The sequence below is a fragment of the Antedon mediterranea genome, chromosome 2 (genome assembly GCF_964355755.1).
Source record: "Antedon mediterranea chromosome 2, ecAntMedi1.1, whole genome shotgun sequence".
Taxonomy (NCBI): domain Eukaryota; kingdom Metazoa; phylum Echinodermata; class Crinoidea; order Comatulida; family Antedonidae; genus Antedon; species Antedon mediterranea.
In genome coordinates, this window is record NC_092671.1 from 2384915 (window position 1) to 2403899 (window position 18985).

Genomic DNA, 18985 nt, shown 5'->3' on the forward strand with positions numbered 1-18985 from the left:
ACTTATCTGAATGTAAATAATGCAAAACTATAAGTGGTTTTAAAATGTAAGATGTTTGGTTCTGTGATTAAGTTTTGGCGTCCGTCCGTCTTACCAGACGAAATAACGTTTATATGAACATCGCGTGTTTTTGGTTTTAATTATTTACTCTGTATGTAAAAAAGTCACGTACATGAATATCGAATCGGTGATCTATCACACATCGACTCAAGAATCAGAAAAGAAGACATCGTCATGTTTTCGCTGTTACTGCTGGTACTTTTTATTCCATTTAAACAAAGTAAGTTTAAATTAGTTTTACATAGGGCTTTCACTGGATTAATTCGAATGTATAGTAGTAGCAAAAGGCCGGGTGGCAAAAGCCCAGGTGGCTGGAGACCGGGTGGCAAAATGGACGGGGTGGCAAAAGTCCAGGTGGCAACGGGCCGGAACCCGTGGTATAATATTCTGAAAAAAAAAAACAAAGTCGTAGGTGCTAAAATATTGTATAACTGAACTAAACTAACTATTCTCCAAAAATTACTTCCTTTAAAGCTAGATATTGATTAATTTTCACAAAGCCAAAACGTTTGTATCTAAGACAGGAGGACCACAATGTAAAACAGGATTGTGAAATCCTAAATAAATATGTTGTTATCGAAAAACACAAAGTATATTATTATAATGTTATTAAGTCAAATTTTGAAACCATTTTATTTTTAGCTTATAAAAAAGTACAAAAATAAATTGACAAAGTTAATACTGTAGTCCAAAGAAAAACTTATAATTATTAATTAATTAATAATAATAAAAACGATTTTTCCAAAGCCTGGAAAATTATTAATACCTAACTTAGGAAGAAACATACCACAATAAATTTCCCAAATAAGATAATCTCTCTCAACAGAATGAGAGTATTACTGAAATCACAGATTAAAAGCTATTATATATTAATTTAATTGCTTTTCACAAATATTTGTCCAGAGCTAAAAACATTCCAAATAATCAGTAATAAGTTTGCCGTCTATTAATTTTTAATTTGCTTGATTGATATAAATAATGCAACAGGCTATATGACAACATTCCTGCTAAATTAATTCGTATTGCTACACCATGTATTTACTTACCTCTTAGTTACATTTTTAATATTTCATTTCAAATATCCTAACTTCCAAATGCACTAAAATTGCACGGGTAAATTCCAATTTTAAAAATTTAAAAAGAAATTTTTTTTGTAAGAATTACAGACATTTCTATTCTCCCTGTGCTATTAAGTGAAATTATATTTGTCCATGATTTCAATACAGTTTTTGACACAATTGATCATTCGATACTATGTTCCAAAATGATCTCATTATGGCATTCGAGGTAATGCACTTCTTTGGTTAAAACATTATCTTAGCAACAGAAAATAAATTATTCCATTAAACAACTATTTCTCAGATACACTTTATATTGTTTGTGGGATTCCCCCAAGGTTCCGTATTTTGTTGGGGGGGGGGGGGGATAAAACTTATTTTGAACAGGAACCAATTAATCCTATAGAGAGTTCTTTGCACATAACTTGTACAAAACGTGTGTGCTGTACTAAAAGGAAATCCTTGGGCTCACACTCTTTTGTCTCCCCTCTTCCCACTCCAGCAGATCTGCGCCGTTGATTTCCTATAATAACCGCTATATTTCTTCGGTTCACTTTTTCTTTATTAGTTACCGTGAGAAATTAACTTATTCCTCAATGTCTTTAGTCAATGGCCAGGTTTCGTGTGCTCAGCTTAAAAAAGACGGTGATTTAACGAATGGTATGAAAACAATCAACCCAAAGGAAACTGGCCAATCAGGAGATGAGATAACTGTTGAATGTGACATGACGTCAGATCCAACTGATGGCAAGTTTATGGTGTTTTCTGTTATTTATCAAATCATATTCAATATTAGCAGCTAAAATAATAAACGATGTGTACCAACCTAAGAATAGATAATGCGTGAATGAGAATAAATGTGGAACTAAATGCTAAAGAAACATTATGTTGACATGTAAAAAATACTCGATATTAACATCGGCATAAATATCGATATGACGTTTGCTTTCTGTACTACAATGACTTTAATAACAATATATTACCAGATTTAATATGAAACAGGTTTGAGCATCAGCATTGGCTCGACTGCGGGAACGAAAGCTTTGTAGAGTAGGCTATCGCTTTTTGTAGAGCGATAGCCTATTGTAATTGTCACAAATTTCATTTTTTCTGGTCATTTTTTGTGCGCAGCAGATCTCTAAAACGGCGAAAGCATTGACTCGACTGCGGGAACAAAAGCTTTACTCATGGTGCGAAATTTAATTAATTTTCATTTCAAGTGAATTTTTATCAGTAAAATTCCATCAAGAGTGGATCCATTGGTTAGCGCACGTGTGAAACAATCAACAACGTACAGTATTTTGAAAACGATCAATCAACAAATTGATTTGTTCTTGCAGGCATCACAATCATTCAGCATAACACTAATACATCGTTACTGATTACTGGGAGTTCATACCATGACCCCGGATCGTATGTACGGACAATAACATACAGTGGGTACACAATGGAACAGATCACACAACTAGTGCAAAAATCAGCATCATGTGAACAGTACATTAAGGTAAAAATGTAACTGTTTATAATATAAATGCATGAGCCAGGTAGAGGTCACAGGAACAATACCACAATTCTGTATACTACTACTATCCTTTTTTTCTGCAGCTTGATTGTCACAATTCAAAACTAAAAGAAAACCCTAATATTTATTATTGGTGGGTTTCACGAGACGGTGCCGATATGTACATGTGGGGAGGAGTGAAAACGTACGGCAGGACGTGCGCATGCGCATTAAATGGTGAGTAAACCCACATAGTAATTAGAATTAGATTAATAGATGATGGTGAATAATCCACAACTTGGAACAATAATAAATAATGGCGAATTAGACATGCGCATGCGTATTAGATACGGTAGTGAGTTTTGGTAAGTACCAAAGAGCAGTCGATGCACTGGTATCATTAATTAATATATCGCCATTTGTAAATAGTATCGATTTATGCTTTTTTTTCAATCTTACATTTTTTATAGACATATTTAATATGTACGATTGTAATAATTGTATCACGAACTCCTCTTACGTATGTTCCCGAGCGGTTGAAAATTCTTTAGGAACTCCCTTGTGACATAAAAGTATACACACAAAATCCACAAGTTGTAAAATAACTCAAAAACAAAGCTTTAACTTCAACTTTCAACAATCCAGTAAGCACTTTAAACAACAGCTTCACAATAAATTTTACAATATAATATCCAACCTCCAACAACCTTCTTCTTCAAAATAAATGCTTCAATCAAAAATACTTCTCCCTCTTACAATTGTCATACTTCTCCTTATATACATTATGGTCATAACCTTCTAGATCATTCCTTATAATTCTTATTATTACATGATTACAGTTTCTATTAATAGCATACTGGAATGTTCCTGATTGTTCTTATTAATTAAACATGGTTTCTTAAATCAAAACATCTTATTATAGAATGTTCATGTAGACACTATGATACTGTGTTAGGAATAGTAATTTATTACATAAGTAAATAACTAAACATGTTATTGTGTTTTATTAACTTTTATGAACAGCAAAGTTGTACTGTTTGTATATTTGATTGGTATAGAATTAAGTTTGTTTAGTTCATATACATCATGCCTATCTGAGATAGGCGGAAACAATAATGCAAAACGGTTAACCGTGTTGGTTACTCACTTGCTGTCTCATATGTTCACGATAGGTAGATTCCATAACATTTAATTAGGACTATTGTATAAACAATTACTTACCTCAGAAAAAATCGAAGATTCCAAGGGTTTCACTTCCGCCGTCCACCGTGGCATTCTGTAATTTTCCATTGTTTCATTACTAATTTTCTTGGTGTTTCAGTACTAATTTGCGATGGTGTTTCATTTTTAAGTTTCCGTGATATTTTTGTTAAATTGCCGTGATGTTTTATTTTTAATTTGCCGTGGGTTTTTTTCAAATTGCCGTGGGTTTTTTTCAAATTGCCGTGGCTTTTTTTTTTAAAGTTGCAGTGATATTATTTGAAAGTTGCTGTGACACTTATAGGCCACCGTACTTTCCCGAGTCTCAAATTTATTGAAGGCAATAAAGTTTCTGGAAACATAGTAGTATACATTTGTTCTATTTTGTGATTTATTTTAATGGTAAAGAGTATTTTTTATCTTTTTTCATTTCAGGAACTTGTGATAAACCAGGTTACGCCTGTAACTGTGATATAAATGACAACAAACTACGAAGTGATGATGGACTTTTGACCGATAGAGCCCGTTTGCCAGTTACCAAAATGTATGGTGGGGACGTAGAATCAAGTTATGAATATTCTTATCTTACACTTGGTCCGTTAAAATGTCAAGGTAGGTAAAAAATGATGAAATGGAATCTTCAGAAAATTGCGTAAATGGCGTTCAAATAGGCATTAAATACAAAGCGTTCCGTGTTTATCTACACAACATTATAATGAATATAAAACAATACAATACAAACCAAACAGGTCTTTGTGTAATGAAGACGCATTAAGTCAACAAGTTCTAAAATGAAAATAATTACTACCTACCAAACGTAAATATTTTTGTTACTTTAGATCATAAAAACATTATGAATAAGAACATTATAATAAGAATGGTTAGGTGGTGATAACTGAGAACTAGTGCACATCTTATTTTTTATTTAGGATTTGCACCTCCAGTTCTACGTTCATGCGGTGAGGTAAGAGCGGCTGGATTCACAAAGACTGATTCTTATCTCATTGATCCAGACGGTGATAGCAGTGACAATGCTTATTGGGCATATTGTGATCTTGACGTTTACAAAGATGAAGGTTTGTCTTTCGGCCAGTGACGTAACTGCTATACTTGACAAAACGTTTTGTAAGCATTTTGTCAAGTATTACTTGCCTTGTATGTTTGTAAAGTTTGTGTGAACGGTATCGTAAAAAACGTTATCCCCGCCGAATTCTGTTCTGTCTGTTTTTTTTGGCAAATAGTTTTAAACCAACAGACCATAACTGGATATTTTCCGGAAAATCGATTCAAGAAATTATATTGGTCCAGTTTAAAATGGAAATTTATTTTGCTTGGTATAATCAATACAATATAAAAACAAGAAAAATACATCGAATTGCAAAAAAAAGGAAATGTTAAAATACTATTTACAGGCAAGGTAAAACACTATAAAAAATTTAACTATTTAAAAGATTAAAAATTAAAAACAAAAATTACATTTTTCAATTTTTTTTTTTTAAGTCAGACAATTTCTAGTTATCTGTAACTTCAATTTGGGTTAAAATACTAAATAGCGCGCCCTCTGTTGGTCTTTACATTTTGCAAAGTATTTATTTGTTGTTTACCACACACAAATACAATTACAGTAATTCATAAACTATATCATTGTATTTAATTTGGATTGACAGTGTGTTAAATTGACCGTGTTTGTCTACTAAAGATTGACATAAATATAGGGATGGATTATTTATATGCATTGCTTATTTTTATCTCGTATCTTTCAATATATCTTATAATGTTTTCTGCTGCTGACCTTGTTGACATTCAAGATAATTTGACCTTTTGACTTTGTACCACGAGAAAACTAAATAAAACAAATTAATAAGATGACAGTTTTGTAATTGTAGTTTTGCGTCAGGGAGTTGAGTAATTAGGTGTTTTGCCCTACTCTGACGTAATTTGTACTTTATACTAAGTACATTGAGAATACTTGCGAAAAAAATCGCAAGTAGTTCTCAGTCGGGCAGCAAAGTGGTTGACCTCGCGAATTATTACCAAATCAAAATTTGAATTGCCGCCATCTTGGAATCGCGATAAAGCAAGTAGTGCGGAATTACAAAATGCAGCAAAAAAAAATTTCAATAACATTTAAATAGCATATTCATACAATTAAATTTATATTAATAAAATTCAACTAAGGATTTTACGAAAGATAGCCTACTTAAGAAATACTGCCGAGATCGGTTCCCCCACACGGCGTAGGGTACCGCAGTGCTAAGGGGCCTAGGTAGGAAAAAATCTGATTTTACCTGTTAAACATGCTTGAACCAAGGCCATTTTAATATATATTATCCAGATTATATATCAAAACAAACTGATAAAAGGATTTGTTGATTTGCTTCTGATGAGAAAAGTGCCGGATTCATTTCGCTGACGGCGAATGAATACACGAATTTTCGCCATTTTATAGCACTAGCCTTGGGTACCCAGACAGCTGATAACGATTATATTCGATTGTCCAGACGTCTCTGCTACTGGTGCTCAATACTACAGTATGTATTACCATGGACCTATAGGTCCATGGTATTACTGTACATATAGTACTGTATGTTTAGTTTTTGCTTTCTTTATGGCAAAATAAATATTTAATTTTTATTATTGCTTATTTTGCTTTAACTTTATCCAAGAAGAAGTAAATATTATTATATATATGCATATTACAGTCAAGTTGCAACTGCCACGAATCCACTCCACTTTGGTTACTAAATAACTAAATAATTAATAGTATAACATCATAACTAACAAACAAATTAACAAGTTAATAAATTAACCACCATTAAATAATTTTATTTACAAAAAAGTATTTTACATACAGTATAACATGTAATATCTTATTTACATCGAAGTAAAATATGCCTATCAAACTATCTTGCTCAGGCTAAAATATCAAGTTATATGTCAATATTTGAGTTAAATCATCGCGATAATAAAAATTTTTATTTTTTTTTATTTTTAAAGACATCTGTTACGTACATCAATTTACAAATATCAAAATAGGATTGTTTTTGCAGCACAAGATGAATCACAAGTCGGATAGTTTATTCTTAGAAACCTGAAAGAAAAAAAAAACACCAATAATGAGCTATTCATAGTTAAATAATTTTAATGTCAACTTTAGTCATCCTAAATCGCCATGATCACTACTATACACAATACTGTATATATAAATATCATATGTACGACCATCCAAATTACCTCATCCTACCTACAGTCCTTCCTAGCCTAGGCTACATTATTGTCATATATTTACAAACCTCCAACAGCCACAACGTATTTTATTTTCTTTGGCAAAGAATTTCCCGTAATATAGTCCTAAATTAATTAAATAAATCAAAAGGTCTAGGCCTTTCTTTAAATATCCGACGATATATATCCATAATCCAGTGGATATAGATTCAACATTTTAAACATAATAATAATATGGCTTCACATTGATTATAATAAGTCGGCGATATGCCACTAAAAACTAGCCTGCGGCCCTCTCTATCCGCCTACAAATAGCACTGGGTTTCCGTCAAATGGGCTAGGCTAGGCCTAGCCTAGGCCTAGATAATACTACAAGTTGGGTACATTTTTTTACAACCCAATAATCTACAATTATATTGCAATATTTACCAAACTAGCACCAAATCCAAAATAATAAAGCTACTAATAACATATTTTGGTATATTAACTGGTTTAAAAACGGATTGCACATAGTGATTTTGAAGGATTGAAATTACTCAACCACACGGCCTGTACTAAACATACGAATCCAAGATGGAGTCTGCTTAGAATATATCCCCAGCTTTGAACGGATATTGAATCCGTCCCACAAGCTGAACCAAGCTTAAACTTTCAGAAAAGATAGATTAATAACCTAATAACCAACCACTAAGTTTTTATAAAGGTTCCGTGCTGATGAGAAAAGTGCCGGATTCCCTACGAAACCAAACAAATAAATCATGTAGCCTACCTCAACGAACACCTCCATCTGCACTTTTTTCTTCAATAAGCTCTGTCGTCATTTCCTGGGCTATTTATACCAACATTTTGTGGCGGGAATAATCTTCCATATTAGGAGTAACAATTTCCAAATATAGAAAGATATAATTTAACCCGGATGGTGGAAATTGCAGCAGATTTGTAAGGGTATTCCCATGCAAAATGCTTGCCGCGAAGTGAAAAGCGAACCGGAAGTCACTATAACTTGGCGATGCTCAGTGACCTGCGCAGTTAAAAAACAGCGTTTTAACGGTTAAATGAGCACTTTGCTGCTCGACTGTTCTTGGGTGGGACTCGAACACGACCTCCAGATCACTAGCCTGGCGTTCATACCTCTAGACCACCGAGCTTGCGCTGATGGCTAGTGGTTAGATTCGAGCCCAAGTAAGCAGCGGGTACTGCACCAACAGGATTGTAATTACAATCCTGCTGGTGCAGTACCCGGAGGTCGTAGGTTGGAGCCCCACCCGAGAACATTCAAGATAATTTGAATAAATGAGAGTTTACATTAAACTTCTTCATTTTAAATAAATTCTTTAGTTACTTTGGTGCCGCAAATAATCCAAATATTATAGTTAAAATAACTTATAAGTTGATCTTCATTCTTTATTGCAGTTATTACTGTTGTATTCCATGACGTCCCTGAACAAACTTATGTCCATGGTTACAGAAATCCAAAATACAGGAAAGTGTTCAACTATGCAATCAGTGACACTCAGTTGCACATGCTCACTACAGGTTCAAGCGAATGTCGACAATATTTTGAAGTAAGTTTCTTTTAAATTCAAGTAATATTTCCAATTATTTTATTTATTTGCAATCTTTCTACATAACAAAATTAGTTTAACAGCGGTGTAGCAGTAAAGCAAAAGTATTGAGTTCCTCACGTCCCTGTCAACTAAAGACAATACAAACAAAAACAACAGCAGCAGCAACAAAAACAGCAACAGCAACAACAACAACAGCAACAGCAGCAGCAGCAACAGCAACAACAACAACAACATCATCAACATTATCATCAACAACAACATCAACAACATCACCAACAACAACAACATCATCAACAACAACAACATCATCATCATCAACAACATCATCAACAACATCATCAACAACATTAACAACAACATCAACAACATCAACATCAACAACAACAGCAACAAAAACAGCAACAAAAACAGCAGCAGCAGCAACAACAACAACAACAATAATATAAATAGAAAATTACATAGAAAAATACCTATAATTACATAGGTTTGATATACAAAATAAAGAAACAGTAGTCAAACAATCCAGTCAAGTGCTTTTATTTGTATTGTCGTTGTTTTCGACTCGATTCATCAACTACTATGAGAAGTAGTTATTAAAGTTAGCCTATGCTAATTTTAATAATTAAAATACAACTCCAAGTAACAAAAACCGTAAATTGGTTTTCCCTATCCCCTATATATAGGTATTTGTGTGTGTTAATGGGCATTTGTGTGTGTTATATAGGCCAAAATATAAAAGTGCCGTAAAAATGTTCACCAAAACAATTTTCCTATACTTTTTTCCCGCAAAAAAGTGTGTATATTAACTGTTGTGCACCCAAGCGAGAGGTGTTTCCATTCGGCACCTGCATTGTATTTTGACTCCAAAATCATTCAACTAAGTTTATTCTGAATACCACACCTTAGAATTAGGCCTCATAAGTACTTTTATGAAAGAGATTCACATAAAAAGTAACAAATAAATACTTGGTATTATTTATAAATACAAATTGGTGATTTTACAGACGTGTTTCTTGCAAACTTTCGCATACTCAACTTTCAATATTTTCGTTTCTATGGAGCGCCAAAAGAGCAACAATAATAAAGGGCTAAACACTCGATGGAATACGTCTACACTTATTGCATTTATTGGTGAAATGCACGTTTAATTTATCAATAAAAATGCTGTAATATGTTACTGCTGATACTTTTCTATTTTCAAAGAATATTAATCGATCTTAAAATCAGCATCACTACTTACCCTAGGCCTAGACATAAGGGCGACCTAAGGGGATATGATGAATTTGTCGATTTTATTCTTAAAGTTAACGAAACCGTGTAAAGTATCAACAGTAAAATTTTATTTGTATTAACAGTGACGAAATATATTGAATTGAACATGAGCATGAGTTAAATAGATGGATTCCATATAGTTTTTAGCCCTTTATTAATGTTGCTCTTTTGGCATTCCATAGAAACAAAATATTGACCATAGAGTATGCGAAATTAGCATGAGACGTCTGTAAAATCATCAATTTATTTAAAGAGTTTATTGTTATTATTTGATTCTTCTTCATGTAATTCTAAGGTGTGGTATTCAGGATAAAGTTGGCAGGCAGGTGCGAAAGAGAATTATTGGTAATCTTGGGTCTTAGGTTTCGTGATCTTAGGTCTTATGGGGTCTTAGCTTTCGTGATCTTAGGTTTCGTGACACCCCTCCGTTCTGCACTGCGAGCGTGCACCAGACAGTGTGTTTTGCAAAAAATAATGCTACCGGTATGTTATTTATTCATTCATTTCTCTCTATTGCGGACTTCATATTCATATAAAACAGTAAAATCACTTTGCGAACTAAACATGAGTTGATTTAACTAAAAAAACAAAGCTCATTCTATTTTTAAAAAAGCTTTGATTAAGCAAGAAATCTGTCGTACTTGTGGGTTTACTATTATTAACAAAAAGTGCAGGTCAACGCATTAATGTCCTCAAAGCATATTATAGCAAACTCTTAGTGTATTCACAGAGGAAACTCTGTATGATGAATATGTGATGAAACAATAGAAGTTCAAAAACATTTAACTATTTCAGAAAATGTAATAAAAGTCATGCAAAGTGTGTTTCAGTAAAAATCTTAAATACAATCATTGCTTGAATGATATAATATAAATATATAACTTATAAGTTAAAAAATCAATGTGTAATCGTCAATAAGAAATATTGGTTAAAATATTCATGTAACATTCTCATAATTAATAAAATGTTTAAAATAAATAAAATTTTGCTTTAAACTGTGCTTAAACTTAAAACATAACTCTAGCATCAGTACGGAAGTTAATTTTTTTTTTTTAGCATCATGCATAATGCATACTCGTGGTTTGAAATCTTTGTTTACTTTCGCTCATGACGATTTTCCAGACGAAATGTAATCAAATTAATTTAACTGTTAATTACGTGAACTTGTTGTTTTTGGCTCGAATTTTAGACTTAAAGTGAATAACTTTAATATCACTTTGATATGACAAATTTAAATTTAGAATATTTTGACCTTCATTTTTTGTGTTTCAAGGGACAATACATCTTTAAGTTTTGAGAACTGCATGAGCATTATATCCACGTTTCAGATTGACTGCTACAATGTATATTTTGCTTGGTCACGCTGGGTATCAATTAATGGATGTGAACTTGTTAACTGGGGAGGGTCACCAGGAAGTGATTCTTACCAATGCCCTTGCTCACTTAATGGTAAATATAGCTTCTCAACCATCCTTGTACTTTTGATACCTGGATATGTAATTGACCGCAATATATTTAGATAATGAAAGCCGAAAATGTCAGTTGGAATACTTTTTGACATAAAGGTTTTCTAAACTGTGTATTATAATAGTATATAATATATCTAGTATATTGACTATGCTTATGTTAAGGATCTTGTCAAAGTGCTAGCTACACCTGCAACTGTCAGATTAATGATAACGTATGGCGGGAAGACAGTGGGTATATTACAAGCAAGGAAGATTTACCAATGAAAGAGATACTAATATCAGATACAGACGATAGTGTTGAAAAAGCATATTTCTCAGTAGGACCTCTTGAATGTACAGGTAAACATTATTTATATTGTAGGCACCGTAGGAAATTTCGGATAGTTTTTTAAAGACAACTCCAAACCAGTACAAACCAGTACAAACCAGTACAAACCAGTACAAACCAGTACAAACCAGTACAAACCAGTACAAACTAGTACAAACCAGTACATTACAAATACTGCTGCAAAAATAATGCACTGTAGGAAATTGAAATTGTCGTTCGTGACAGACATCGGCCATAAAGTTATTGAACTTGCGTTCCAATAGGCGAATCCATTTGGCTGAAAATATTCTTCTGTGTTTTGATGTACAAGTTATTTTTTTTAAAGTAATTTCGGCCACGAGTGAGTGGCCGAGCGGTTAAGACAGTAAAACCGTAATTACTTAGCCATAACATCGGCAGGGGTTCGAGGCTCACTCACTCCATGGTTCTGGTGGTAGAGCGAGTCTTCTAGGATAAGGACTATAAACCGTAGGTCTAGTGTACACATCTAGCTCGTGTGCACTTTAATAGAACCTAGTACATCTTTTGAGACGAGTAGGGGGTTACCCCGGTGTATTAGTACATCACAGCCACTGATCACCAACTGGGCCCTCTGGGAGACCAGTCATTGACTGAAGAGGTTACCCAGTATAAATATATATTTCAATTTAAATAATTTATGATTAAGTATGCGTTCCGTATAATACAAAACATGCTACATAGTTACATAAAAATGGGTGTGGTTGCAATGACATCATTATATTGTTTTCAGTGTGTTCCTATACACTCATGCAATTTATATAATCATAAGCTTTAATTTGATGCTACATATCAATATGTATGACTTTTAAGATTGTTTACTAACTTATTTAATACCTGAGTATATATTGTTGTTGCTTAAAATGATGTCATTACATTGTTCAAAATATATTTGACATATGCTTGTGTTGTTATACATAAGTTTTAATTTGATACCAAACTTGCCATGTTTATTGTAACTGCGGCCTCACTGGCCACTTATTTGAGTTGAGATAATATGTAAGAAAGAACACGGAAGGCTTTTAATCATGCCACAATCGAGATAATTATATTGTATAACTTCTCAATATACAGTAGTAGTGTAACTTCTCAATACAGTAGAATAATATAACACAATCGTATTAGGCCTATAACTACGCTGGCCTCGTCTCAACTGGCCACATTAGCTAGTGAGATGGCATTTATGCAAATCAACCCAACAGGTGAGCATACGTTCAAAAAAATATAGGACCTGACCTATAATGAATTATTCATGACTTCTGCCTTAGTCTCATAGGAAAAAAAATAATGCGTACCGTTGCCACCTGACCTTTTGCCATCCGGCCTTTTGCCACCCAGCCTTTTTCCACCCAGCCCTTTTCCACCCAATCATTTGCTACCTGATCTGATAATATCACTGATTTTACAGTTTTAGGGTTAATTTCCGATAGTTGTTAAAGTAACATCATGTATGCCCACGTTGTTTACCACTTAGTTTTCATTTATCTAAATAAATCTATACCCATTTCGTTACTGATTACATCAGGACAAAATGCTATGATATTATACAACAACTTCAATTGATTGTCACAAAGCAATTGATATAAACAATTTAAAACAATTGTTTAATTAACAATAATTAGTTCAACTGGATGAGAATATAGGGCCTAATAGACCGGGGGAAATAATATATTGGCCCAGAGACGCTACGCGCCTTTGTCGCAATCACGCCAGTTTGTCAGTTTGTCCCCTCGTAATAGTTCTTTAAAGTGGAGCTCCACCCAGAAAATTACTATTTTTCATACATTTCAACTATTATTTAAAAATATCATCCCCCATACTTCATATTTTTTCAAATTTTTTTTCAATGAGTACGAGTTTCTTGAAAATCACGCCTTTTTGCGTTTTGGGGGGATACCTTGTAATTTCTTTTACATGCAAAACGGGGGTATATTTGAATAATCCTAAAAAATTAATTTCTTCACTAAAAAAAAATTTTTAAATGTAGTTTTATGTAATTTTTCCAGATCTTTCTATTTCTGGTATAGTTATCGCGTATACATTGCGCAATTTTGCGTAAATAGACACTTTCCCCCGTTCGGGTCCAATTTGGGTTTTTTATTTTGCTAGGGAGTATGATCACGTGACATTTTTCACAATCACACTTACTGCAGCTGGCGATCTGTTATTTTGTCGCGATGTTATTTTTGACGGGCAAAAAGTATATTAAAACATTTTGAATGTGACCCTATCATGTTTCACAGTGTAATAATGTGATTATGAGACTTATTACTAAAATGTCAAATCTAACGAGATTTGAGAAAGATGTGGCTATATATTACATGTAAATTATACCAGGGAGTTGCTCCCTGATTATACTGACATTTTTATCGGAAATATTACTTAGGCCTAAACAAATCGTATAAAATGTATTCCCCATTTTTCGACACATAATTTACCAAAGGGGAGACATTTCACCCATGCGTTCACCGGCGACTAAAACGCGTCAGTTGCTAAGTGTAACGCGTTTTGCGACGTATTGTAAACTAATAACCCCTAAGTTACTGAAAAAGTGTAATGTATTAAAAAACACTATTTTCTGACCGATTTTTTAGAAATGAGTTTTTGGAAAATAATTCCGTATTTTCCCTGTTTTTTTTTAGGTAATCACTTTCAATTAAACATACTTAAACATAATATAAGCTGAGAAAGTCTGAGTGTAGCTCCACTTTAAAATGAAGTAGGTGGAAAGGACCTAGGTGGCAATAGCGGGTGGAAACAGACCGGGTGGCAATAGGCCGAGTGGAAACTGGGCGAGTGGAAACAGACCGGGTGGCAATAGGGAGAGTGGAAACTGGGCGAGTGGAAACAGACCGGGTGGCAATAGGCAGAGTGGAAACTGGGCGAGTGGAAACTTGGCGGGTGGAAACAGACCGGGTGGCAATAGGCAGAGTGGAAACTGGGCGGGTGGAAACAGACCGGGTGGCAATAGGCCGAGTGGAAACTGGGCGAGTGGAAACAGACCGGGTGGCAATAGGCCGAGTGGAAACTGGGCGGGTGGAAACAGACCGGGTGGCAATAGGCCGAGTGGAAACTGGGCGAGTGGAAACAGACCGAGTGGCAATAGGCCAAGTGGAAACTGGGCGGGTGGAAACAGACCGGGTGGCAATAGGCCGAGTGGAAACTTGGCGGGTGGAAACAGACCGGGTGGCAATAGGCCGAGTGGAAACTGGGCGGGTGGAAACAGACCGGGTGGCAATAGGCCGAGTGGAAACTGGGCGAGTGGAAACAGACCGGGTGGCAATAGGCAGAGTGGAAACTTGGCGGGTGGAAACAGACCGGGTGTCAATAGGCAGAGTGGAAACTGGGCGGGTGGAAACAGACCGAGTGGCAATAGGCCGAGTGGAAACTGGGCGAGTGGAAACAGACCGAGTGGCAATAGGCCGAGTGGAAACTGGGCGAGTGGAAACAGACCGAGTGGCAATAGGCCGAGTGGAAACTGGGCGAGTGGAAACAGACCGGGTGGCAATAGGCAGAGTGGAAACTTGGCGGGTGGCAACAAGGCGATTTAAAAAAGAAATACAGTCGGTATTTATTCAATACATTTCTACAATACATTTGTAGGCTCAATGTCCTCGCATTACCATCGGCGTAATTTCGCGGGATTCCTTGACTTCTTTCTTCATGGATCACTGATTCATTAAAACTGCACTAATATTTGACACGGTTTAAAGGGTATATAGGATGAGCCCTTATCATGCCAATGCTTTTCCAATCGCTTTCTGAAGGTTAATAGATTTGGTGTTCTGACCACTATAGTCGTAAGAGCATTCCAATAATTGATTGTTCTTTGTGAAAAAAAAATTCAAACGGCATCTATTTGATTTGATTACTTTTTGTTAAAAAAATTTCCAATGAAGAGAATTACGCATATGAAATAAACGTCAATTAGGTAATTGAAAAACAGGCTTTATAGGTTGATAAATATTAGTATAATACCTTGAAGAACGGACATCTGTTACCTAGAACACCACTGGTTTATATTTGCCTATTTATTAGACAGTACCACACGCTGGCAAAATATACCTCATGAGTTTTCAGTGTTGTTAACATACAAGAGATAGGTACCTTCATTTAAATTTCTAATTTGACATGTATAGGCTTAAATTTGCCTAAATGTTTAGTCAGGTGGTAGGCTATCTTGAAGAAACACTTCAATATCCAGATCGGCAAAATAAACAATTCACAAATTTAACGTTTATGTTTTTTACGATTTAGTTAAATAGTGTGTTTAGGCCTATTAGAAATGTTCGCGCTTTGCAAGACTTGTCTATTGACTCACGAGATAGCTATTTGCCTATTTATTACATAGGTCCTGTGGCCAAGACGATTACGTACGGAACATCTTGCTACAAAGTGATAACTGCACCAATCACGTGGCAAGAGGCAGCGAACGCGTGTAAACGAATCAACGCTTATCTAGCAACTATTGACGATGATGATGAACGCGTTTATCTTACCAAGTTGACGCACGCTCTCGTTGGACCACTGTCAACGCTGTGGTCTGGTGCACAATGTATCCCAATTGACTCTGCAGACAGTGTTAGCTGTGATGCCAAATATGGTTATATTTGTGAAAGTAAATGTAAGTTTTTTAATGTTAGTCCTACAATCATACTTTCAATTAGAAGCCTTGAAAACGTCTACACTATCAAACTCGTTTGACAAAAAAGGTGTTATGTGCCCAAATATGGTAGTGATATGCCCAAATATGGTAGGGATATGACATCATCATGTCCATATATGGGCACATCATATGTTGTCACATAAAGTTTGATAGTCTAGACAGAGCTTAAGATAATTGTTTAACATTTATTATTTTCAGTTGGACTTCACAGAAATTTCAGACGCGTCAGTTCTGGCCAATCACCAAACACCATTCTGTCGTCTAGGAAAGCCGTGAGTTCTGGTGTTTGTAGCTTGTATTGTGAAAACTGCAACTCATTCTCGTTTAACGCAGACACGCATGATTGCAAGATGAGCAATGAGACCACCGACTCCAGTGCCGTTTCGGAGGACGGTTATGAACTGTTTATTTTACAAACGAGTTATTACGAAACTTGCCAAATGCGTTAGTGCCTGATTGCTAATTTTTTAGGAATAATGTTGATATCGGAATTTAGATCGATGTGGTTTTAATAAGATAAATTTAGCATCTCAGGTGTATCACATGTGCGCCTGTATCATGGAAGAATCCGTTAAATCGTGGTAGACACGATATATTATCTCTGAAAATTTGAATATTCTTTCATTGTTTCACTTCATGATCGACTCTATCGCACCAGTGGGTACATCACAGGCAGAACGAAAAATATCAATCGCATGGCGAATGCTTGTATTGATAGCGGGTCCCTTAATATTAAACGTTTAAAAACGAAAAAAAAAATGATTATAATAATGATTTTTTTAAATTTAGTTTGTGACTTTAAATAGACCGAAACATGTTGGGAAAGTGTCGAGTGGGTTAGAGTCGATGATACCAGATATTACATGTGAAACACAATATATGCTGTATCATTGCGTTTGCCTATGATACTACACAAAGTTAGGTACATTGAAGTGATAGTGCTAGTAATATATATTAGAAAGAGCTGTTTGTTATATCGATTTTGTGGTGTTTTTGTGATGTAATTATGGTTTTATATGCTATGTTTAACTGTAATCAAAATATGTTACGCTTTGTATTAACTACATAAATTAAATATTTTTCAAGCAACAAAACCTTTTCATTTACAAAGAATGAAATTTCGTTCTTTCTAACAAACTTATCGATGTTACAGTATACGTTCGAAGACCGCTGTTGAATATAGTCTGTGGAAGGATCAAACAAGACCGTTTGAAATTTGTATCGTTCAGAAAATTACCGGGTTTAAAATTGTTATTGTAGTATTACGTCAGCGGTAAAACTGAACGAGCGTCATGTGACATTTATATTCATTTTCGTTTTTTAAAGTGTTGCTACACAGAACTCTTTGGTAATGTAGATAAGTCACCAAGATTTATGAATGTAAAGCACATGTCTTAGGAAAAAAGGTATATATAAGTCAAAAGAACAATCGAATTACAAAGGAAAATAATATTTTGTTGATATAGCTAGTTACACGGTTAGCCTTTCGCCTCCAGGATAAACGGTTAGCCTTTCGGCTCTATGATACACGGTTGGCCTTTCGCCTCCAGGATAAACGGTTAGCCTTTCGCCTCCAGGATACACGGTTACCCTTTCGCCTCCAGGATACACGGTTAGCCTTTCGCCTCCAGTTGCAGCTAATATTTACATTGCACTGGAAATAATTTAATTTAATGTCTTAAAATTTTTGACGAATAAAGTATATATATAGGCCTATAGGCCTATATGGTTACTAAGCCTGTTTTTGTTGGTGATTTCATACTCGAAATAATATCATAGTAACTTTACAGAAGCCAAATTAAAATAAAATGTTAGTATAACTATACGTATACTTCCATCGTGAAATTCTGGAGCCACTTGATTTGTTTGCAAATATTTAAAAAAATCAAATCTCCGGCATGAAATTAACGTTTTTTTAATTTAGCCTTGTAGATTGTTTTTGTGGGTATTTTTTAATCTCCGTGGCAATAATCAGTTAACGGTATCTGTATTAGTCCTTACAATAACACATTTTACCAATATTTCCATTCTTTTATTGTATATAATTAACACCATTAATAATAATAATAATTATTATTATTATTTCTAATAATAATAATTATTATTATTATTTTATAAATAAATTTTAACTTTTCGGTAAACCAATTTTCAAGTACTTACTTGCTACGTTTCGGCTATTTTCTGTAGCTTTATTTATTTGAAACCACATGAAATTTTTCGAGAGTTATTATTATTTACTTTGGAGGGTTATAAAAGTGTCGCCGTGTTAACATATTGGCACTTTATGTATATAGGCCTATTTTAAAGTTTGTATTTATCTAGGCCTATATTCCCAATACCTTCCTATCAAACAAAATAATATCCAAACCAATCTAAGGAAAATTAACACCGAATTGGCTTCCCTCTTTTATTTCCATCCCCTCACGCCATTCCCGTGTCCACACTTGACATCAATATTACGTCAAACCTTATTATATATAGAGCGTTGTTATAAAAGGTTCTCGGATGATCAGACGCCGGAAATGCGATAATCGAATATTTTATCAATAATTTGCACCTTTAGTTATTTCCAGGTATGAGTTCTTTGTATAAATATCAATATTTGTTCATATTAGTGTTA

At 34.4% G+C, this 18985-nt stretch overlaps 1 protein-coding gene across 1 annotated transcript; it reads left to right on the plus strand.

The window, feature by feature from the left end:
• Nucleotides 1-214: 214 nt before the first annotated feature.
• Nucleotides 215-18303, plus strand: LOC140039495 (uncharacterized). The gene is made up of 11 exons (XM_072085103.1): nucleotides 215-280; nucleotides 1725-1865; nucleotides 2459-2622; nucleotides 2724-2856; nucleotides 4255-4431; nucleotides 4749-4895; nucleotides 8458-8609; nucleotides 11213-11333; nucleotides 11516-11692; nucleotides 16051-16323; nucleotides 16564-18303. Exons 1-11 carry the CDS (start codon nucleotides 235-237, stop codon nucleotides 16812-16814), a joined length of 1782 nt encoding a protein of 593 aa, XP_071941204.1. The 5' UTR covers nucleotides 215-234; the 3' UTR covers nucleotides 16815-18303.
• Nucleotides 18304-18985: the final 682 nt, after the last annotated feature.